Source organism: Zingiber officinale, chromosome 8B (assembly GCF_018446385.1).
Source record: "Zingiber officinale cultivar Zhangliang chromosome 8B, Zo_v1.1, whole genome shotgun sequence".
In the NCBI taxonomy this organism is placed as follows: domain Eukaryota; kingdom Viridiplantae; phylum Streptophyta; class Magnoliopsida; order Zingiberales; family Zingiberaceae; genus Zingiber; species Zingiber officinale.
Window position 1 is genome coordinate 61,543,329 of NC_056001.1, and position 7,256 is coordinate 61,550,584.

At 39.1% G+C, this 7,256-nt stretch overlaps 2 protein-coding genes across 2 annotated transcripts; one reads left to right on the forward strand and one right to left on the reverse strand.

The window, feature by feature from the left end:
• Positions 1–220: 220 nt before the first annotated feature.
• LOC122017921 (probable mitochondrial adenine nucleotide transporter BTL3) lies at positions 221–2,230 on the forward strand. The gene is made up of 4 exons (XM_042575642.1): positions 221–862; positions 943–1,246; positions 1,333–1,749; positions 1,841–2,230. Exons 1-4 carry the CDS (start codon positions 468–470, stop codon positions 1,904–1,906), a joined length of 1,182 nt encoding a protein of 393 aa, XP_042431576.1. The 5' UTR covers positions 221–467; the 3' UTR covers positions 1,907–2,230.
• A 3,526-nt stretch (positions 2,231–5,756) lies between these two features.
• On the reverse strand, positions 5,757–6,401 carry LOC122014109. Its single transcript, XM_042570293.1, has one exon. It carries the CDS (start codon positions 6,392–6,394, stop codon positions 5,813–5,815), a length of 582 nt encoding a protein of 193 aa, XP_042426227.1. The 5' UTR covers positions 6,395–6,401; the 3' UTR covers positions 5,757–5,812.
• Between the last annotated feature and the right edge of the window lie 855 nt (positions 6,402–7,256).

Below are 7,256 nucleotides of genomic sequence, written 5' to 3' on the forward strand. Positions count from 1 at the left end.
ATTTATTTGATAAGTTAATTGAGTTAAATCGAATCCAACTTTAAATGAGTTAAGTCTTGAAATAATTGTTCAAGTTTATCTTGAATATTATTAGTGAATACTATTAGTTAATTTTTATTTATAAATTTTATTCACTAATATTATTAGTGAATATTAATAAACCGATCACATCACTAATTATGTAAATTTATTTATGTATATGAAACTTATCTGCGGACGTTTTTCCAAACCACGCAGATTTTGGTATGCTCCCAAACCACGTCGACTCCTTAACAAAATGTCTCAACTCACAAGGCATCAGAATCCGTGGAACTTCGTCTTCGTCAAATCTCCAAACTTCCGTCATGGAACAAGCTTCTGAATCATGTTTCATCGTTTTGCACTGCGCTGATCACTATTAAACACCCCCGGCATTGCAACAGTTTCCGCAGCTCGTAGTGTTTGGCTGTTTGCAACAGTCGAGCGGGATGTCTGCTCTATTCTTGGAAGACAACAGAATGGCCAAAGATTCCTACCTTGCGATCGAAGCCCCACGGGAAGTGCTCGCCGGATCCTTCTCCATTTCCCACTGGGTGTCCAAGTTCCTCCTCGCCAATCTCCCCATCAGGCCCGGTTCCGCTTCAGAACTGAGTTTCCTGATCGACGTGAAGAGCGTGGCTGCCAGCGCCAGGATCCATGCGACCAGGAGGGTTGGGCAGGTCCTCCGATCTAAAAGAGTGGCGGCCGCCGTCGAGGGAGGAAGAGGAGAGGAGAGTGGGAGCGCCGGCAGCGGGTTGAGTTCAGGTAAACCCGAAGGGAAGGGCTCGTGGAACGACATGCCCAAATTCATCGTCGCAGGCGCAGTGTCCACAGTGATTTCCAGGTCCCGTCCCCTAAGCTTTTGCTATAGGCCTGTGCTCGCGTCCTGTTTGCTGTATTTCCCCAACGAAAAATTGTGTGCAGGACGTGCATTGCTCCGCTGGAGAGGATAAAGCTGGAGTGTATCGTGCAGGGGTCGAAGCATTCCTGGCTAAAGATTGTCCAGTGCATCTGGGTTTCTGAAGGTTTGAGAGGGTTTTGGAAGGGCAATGGGATCAATCTCTTGCGCATGGTTCCCTTCAAGTCTATCAATTTCATTGCCTACGACATGTATGTGAATTGGCTTATCCGCTCCGTGGGGAAGAAGAGAATCACAAATCATGACAGGCTCATTGGTGGTGGCATCGCCGGCATCCTTGGCACTGTCCTATGCATTCCTCTGGATACCGTTAGTAAAGTTGTGGCAATAGATAGATAATTGGTCATGATTCCTTAACATTGAATTGTTATGTTTGGTTATTGATTTTGATATAGTTAAGAACAAGACTGGCGGCTCCGGGCGGCGAAGCTCTTGGAGGAGTGGCAGGGTGCTTCTGCCATATGGTTCAGAATGAAGGCTTCCTTTCACTGTACAAGGGCCTGAATGCAGCCCTTATCAGCATGGGGCCATCGAGTGCAGTCTTCTACCTTGTCTATGACATCCTTAAGAACTCACACCTAAAGAAGAACCCTCATGGCGAGAGGAGTGAGTTGGGTGTGACGAATACCTTGTTGTATGGTGCAATTGCAGGGGCAGTGTCTGAGACAGTTACCTATCCTCTAGAAGTCATAAGGAGGCAGCTGCAGCTCCAGCAATCCAACAATTTAGGGCTGTCTTCTGCCTTCATTGATATTGTCAGAAGAGAAGGAGTTGAGTCTCTCTTTGCAGGATTAGTCCCCAGCACTCTGCAGGTTCTCATCCTTTTGTGTTCATAATTATGTTTCAGATGTCATATTTTACCGTAATCACAATCACTAATTGTCATAGTTTGTGCATATGCAGGTACTCCCATCTACAGCTTTGAGCTATTTCTTTTATGAGATGCTGAAAAGTATTTTGGAGATTTAGTGCATTGCGATGTTGTTGACAACAATTATCCCTTCAAGATTGTTGGTGGTTTGAAAATTTGCAATTAGTCAACTAAATTGTATCAGGCAGAGCTGTTTCTAAAATTATAGTTATATGGCAAGAATATAAGCTTGAAATCTATGTCTGTTGATACGATATGTTCAAACTTTGAGTTAAGCATCATTACTACCAAGTTTCTCTTTTCTTTCTTTGTTGTTAAACGAGTCAATCCAATGTTGTTACTGATCTGTTCTTTGACTAATTGGTCTGTTAACTTTGTATGTTTTGCACAATTATGATGGATTCTGTTCATTGCCACGGCAATGGTTGAATGCTCGTCCCAAATGATAAATCTGAGATTGGATTGGGTCAAATATCCACTTCAGATGGAGTTATCTGTTACCTAAACATGGTCAATTCTGTAACATATGTGGTGTCTGTCGACTCAGTATGTGGCATCTTGGCACGAGGGACTCCAAAGATTCGTCACCACAAAAATGGGAGGTGTGGAGTGGCTGATGTGCATACAAACTCCATATCCACTAGTAGCAGATAGGTCAAGGGGGAGTAACCACCTCAAACAGAACCTTGCTGTAAGGTTCATATCTGTTATATTGAACAAAAATTGTCTTCTTGTGTTGGATATCAAAACTTGGAAACAAACAAGCCACAATGTCTAGGAACATGTCTAGAGACAGGGGGAGGACAGGAAGGAACTTGGAAACAAACAGGCTATAATGGCTGATGGCCCACCTCAGTTGGTTGAGCATATGTCTAATCAGTAAGTATCGGACCACTTTACATTTTGTCGCAAGAGGCGGTTTCCGCGACTTGAACCCGTGGCTTCAAAGTTATATGGTAATCCTTCACATTATGTCTTAGCGTTTGCAAATTAGTGCACACTAGAGTTTGAGAGTTTTGTGTATTTAGTGAATTGATCAAGTAAAACTTTTAGATGATTTTTAAATTTAGCGCCTATTTTGGATTTTGTTTTCAAATATAACACACATGTATGTGTATGCTTATCTCTTAGTTATACCTATCTGAAATGGCATATATTTTTTTTCTTTTAGAAGGAAGATAAAAAATAATAATAAGCATAAGCAAATCTTGTCGTAGCCTCTGTTTATAGCTTTCAAAATGACATTTTTGATAAGTTTTACTGGTTACTTTGTTTGTTTTCAATTGACTCAAATTCTAGCCAATCTATTGAAATATTGATCACAGGATCCGACATTAGAAAAAGGCTTTGAAGAGCCTTTTGGAATCCTCTCAAAAGGAGAAAATGGACAAAGGAGCAAAAAGAAAAGATTGAAGTTAAGTGAATAGCCTGAGGAGATATTTGAGCAAGGTTGGAGAATTCACCAATGCAAAGGATTTGTGACACCAAATAATCAACCTTCATGGTAAGCATTTGCAAGCACGATAATTAAGCTCAAAATAAATATTGAATTGGGTTGAGCAGAAGGATCCACAAGTTGAAAGGTTGAAGTTATTCAATCCGTGGAACCACAAGTTGACGAGGAAGAAATTGAAGATCAAATCTCAATTTTGGAGAATGAGAGATCATTCAAACTCTTGGACAACAAGCATCCACCTTTTTCGTAATTTAAGATCTCACATCAATTGAAAAGGACACAACAACAAGAAAACTATCAATCTCTACAGGAGTAAATGTGTGAAGAAAGAGACACATAAGGAGTGAAACACAAATCAAAGAGGAGAGGTGGAAGTTTATATTAGGATAAAAAAATTTAGATATTATCTATTTTGGGACTAAGCCCTTATAAATTTATTTTTGAGTCTAACCAAAAGATCTTATATTAATGAACATATTTTTTTTTTTTTAAACTCATAATATTTTTTATATTTTTTCAATGTGAGATTTTGATTGTATTCTCAACAATCCTCCTCTCGAACAAAGGACTATCTAATTCTCATGATTCTGGCCTTTCCTCAAGCATAAAGTCACTCTTGACTTGTTTCGAGCATCCCTTCAAGTATTCGATCACTCTTGAAAAATTGGAAAAAAACAAGACACGAGAAATTGACAAATGAAGAGAAATCGTCAACAAAGAGAAATCATCATCTCTTGGTTTTACCTAAAAAGGAATTCTATTCAATAACAAAAGATAATTCATAATATTAACTAAACAGATGCTTTTATAAACCCAAAATCATAACCTGTAAAAGATGAAAATACCCTTAAATATAAAAAAAATCTGAATATTATCAAAAATAGTTAAAAAAAATGTTTGAAGTCTCTCAAAAGACCCTAAACAATATTTTTTTTGACCTAAAACTAGTCGGTTATAGGTTTTGCCCAATAACAACTATAAATCCTTGAACAAACTTCAATTTATATTATAAATCATCTCGTTCTAATACCCGAGTAAAAAATTATGGCCTATTAAACTCGGCTCCTTCTACGTCAGTTCTACATCAATCGACAATGTGGTAATGAATTCTTAACTTTAAATTTCACAAATTAATATATAAATAAATTATGCAATTAGAGGAATCCCCTAGAACAATTAAAAGCTCATAAAGGAGCATCTAGAAGATGGGCAATGGGATACTAAATTCTTCGATCCTCTAGCTTTCAATTTCATAATTTAATGCTGGATTTTTTTATGCAATTAGAGGAATATAGGGGAAAAAACCAAGGCCATAGAACATGAATTAGGAACAACCAAAGCTAAAATTAATTCTTTTCCCATGGTAGGTACGAATAAAGACTCTTGAGTTAGACATTTTAAATTAAAAAAAAAAATCAAGAATTGAGATTGAAGCTTGAGAACATGCGAATAGATAAGTTCACAAATGGCTCAAAATAGTTAAATACGATTTGGAGAACCAAAGGTCAACTTATGATAAAACCGATTTAATTAGGATACAAACCAATATATAAAGATAAGGCTTATGCACCATTTGATAGGATTCCATCAAATTCAGGCTTAACCATGCGCCATGTTATTTGATTATATACATATTATCAAATTGATATGACAATTAATCATAAAATATAATACATAGCTTCACACGGAAACTATTGAAACTTTTGAACTACTTAAATTGTATGCCAAAACCATTAATCTGATGAATTTGCATGAGAATTTTTTTTTTATATGTTTATGGCACTAAATATGGTGCATGCAAAATTTCAAAAAAGAAGAAGATTTTTTTAAGATATTTTTTAATTTAGAATTCTAAATTTTATATAATCTAGTCAACTAAAATGTGAGTTTCAATCAAGTAGACACAAATCTGATAGTACTAGAATGATAGCTAGTGCCAATTCAAAAATATTGTTTCATTCATCATGTCAAATTTCTTATTTTTAATCTTTAAATGCTTACTTGTTTGATCACCATGCTTAATTTATTGCCATTAAGTTATTAAACCTTCCCCATGTTATAAAACAATATACTGGTATCTTGACTCTAGAATACTTAGACGAGATTGAGGTGGAGCTTAGGTTGAGAGGGATAAATGAACTCTTTAGAGAATCAGAGAAGAAAAGAAAACTCAAGAGAAGTGAATGTTTCTTGAGTTTTCAAACTTGTGTTTGTATTCCAATTGCAAAGCATCAATTCAAATTTCAGAGATTAATTTTTCACAAGTTTAAGTAATTTATTTTACAATAGCTGAGTCATGATATAGATTATAGACAATCTACATCTAACTAAATGGGTACTTTATAAAGCAGTGTTTCAATCTATTTTTCATTTCAAAACATCCCTGTAGCAACTTTGTTCAAAACTACTACAACATAAACCAATTTGACTATACCAAAGTTGTTATATGTTGTAACAGTTTTAGATAAAGTTATATTTTATAGTAACTTTGGATAAAACCCCAGGTTTAATTAGGTTATTCTTTGATCAGAAGGTGCCTAATGATCAGTTAACTAATACTCTTCTTGCAGTTGCAGTACTTGTTCATCTCCTTAGTGATGGCCGGGATGCAACTTGAGCTCCTGGTGAGGCATTCTTTCTTGGCCTCGCAGCCTCTCGCCGCCCGGCCGCCTCTCGCCGCCTTCCTCAAGATCTCCCTCATCGCCTCCACTTGAAGCTGCACCGGGTGGGTTCGGTTAAACCGGCGGCACACGCTCATGTGGGCCTCCACCGCCTCCCTTTGCCTCCCGCCATTCTTCGCCGCCTCCTCCTTCACCGCCTCCCCACACAGCCCGCAGACCAGCCGGCCGGCGAACTTGTCACGCACGTGCCGGATGTACCCCTGCGTGCACTCCTCCGACATGCCGCAGCACTCGCACTTGGCGTCCTCCACCTCGGCGATCGGCGGAAGCTTGGACGCGTCCGCCGACGCCGCCACTGCCGCCGCCGCCGCCTCTTTACTGATCTGAAGGGAGAGGTCCGAGATGGCGCGCTGCAGGCCTTCGAAGTTGCTCTTGGCGTAGGAATTGGCGACGACGAGCATCTCCCCGTTGGGCGCCATTTGAGCAGCTGAGATCGGATTGGACTTCATATATATATAAAACCCTAAACAGTAGTCTTAGCTATAACCCCAAACCCTTTAAGGCCTATTTATAGACGCCATGCATGCACGCATGCACGCATGCACGCATCATGTAGTCGGATCGAATTTGCATGAACCTTACAGAAAATATAGCACTAAATCAATAGAATTTATCAAAATTTACGTGATCTTTTAGGGCGTGCCCGAGATTCCTGACCAATCATGTCCAAAAAGTTGTGCGTGATGGAACGAAACGGCATCAAGTTGAGCAAGAGGTTTCGATAAAAATGGAGGAAAAGGGTCACGAGTGAGCCTGCGAAGGCCACGCATGGAATGTGAGGGTGGGCATGCACGGCGAGATTGCGCTGGAAGGGTGACATGGCTCGACGCCCGCCATGCATGCATGCATGGCCATGGCTACGGGCTACGATGCCAGTGATTCACGTGAAAGCTAGGGTTTGATTAGGTCACAGAAAGTGTTTGGGGATAGACTTTTTAAAATAATGGCTGGTTTGATTTAGTTTGGGGAGTGCAGCAATGTGAGACATTAAGTCGATAATGACAGTTTTCCTTCTCCACATCGTCTCATTGTAAATTAAAAGGTAGTGTACGTCTAAGATATCATTTGGCGATCATGGTTCGAATCGACGGTTTAGAATTACCGGTTCAATAATTTATAATAGATATATGAAATTTTTAGTTTAAGAACAGTAATGAAAATTTATGGGTATTTTTTAATCTACATTTTCCTCATCCCAAACCATGAGTCCTTTTTTCCCTCTACCTTGTTAGGCTGTAAATCTTCTTGACTAAGTTTTTCACTCCAGAGTTCAGGCTTTCCACTGTACCATTACATTATGCATTGGATTGA

Excerpts from the sequence above, each read along its gene's own strand:
- LOC122017921 (XM_042575642.1), top strand. The coding sequence starts at position 468 with ATGTCTGCTCTATTCTTGGAAGACAACAGAATGGCCAAAGATTCCTAC. Across the intron at positions 1,247-1,332 it reads TATGCATTCCTCTGGATACC|TTAAGAACAAGACTGGCGGC; the intron begins GTTAGTAAAGTT and ends ATTTTGATATAG. Across the intron at positions 1,750-1,840 it reads TAGTCCCCAGCACTCTGCAG|GTACTCCCATCTACAGCTTT; the intron begins GTTCTCATCCTT and ends GTGCATATGCAG.
- LOC122014109 (XM_042570293.1), bottom strand. The coding sequence starts at position 6,394 with ATGAAGTCCAATCCGATCTCAGCTGCTCAAATGGCGCCCAACGGGGAG.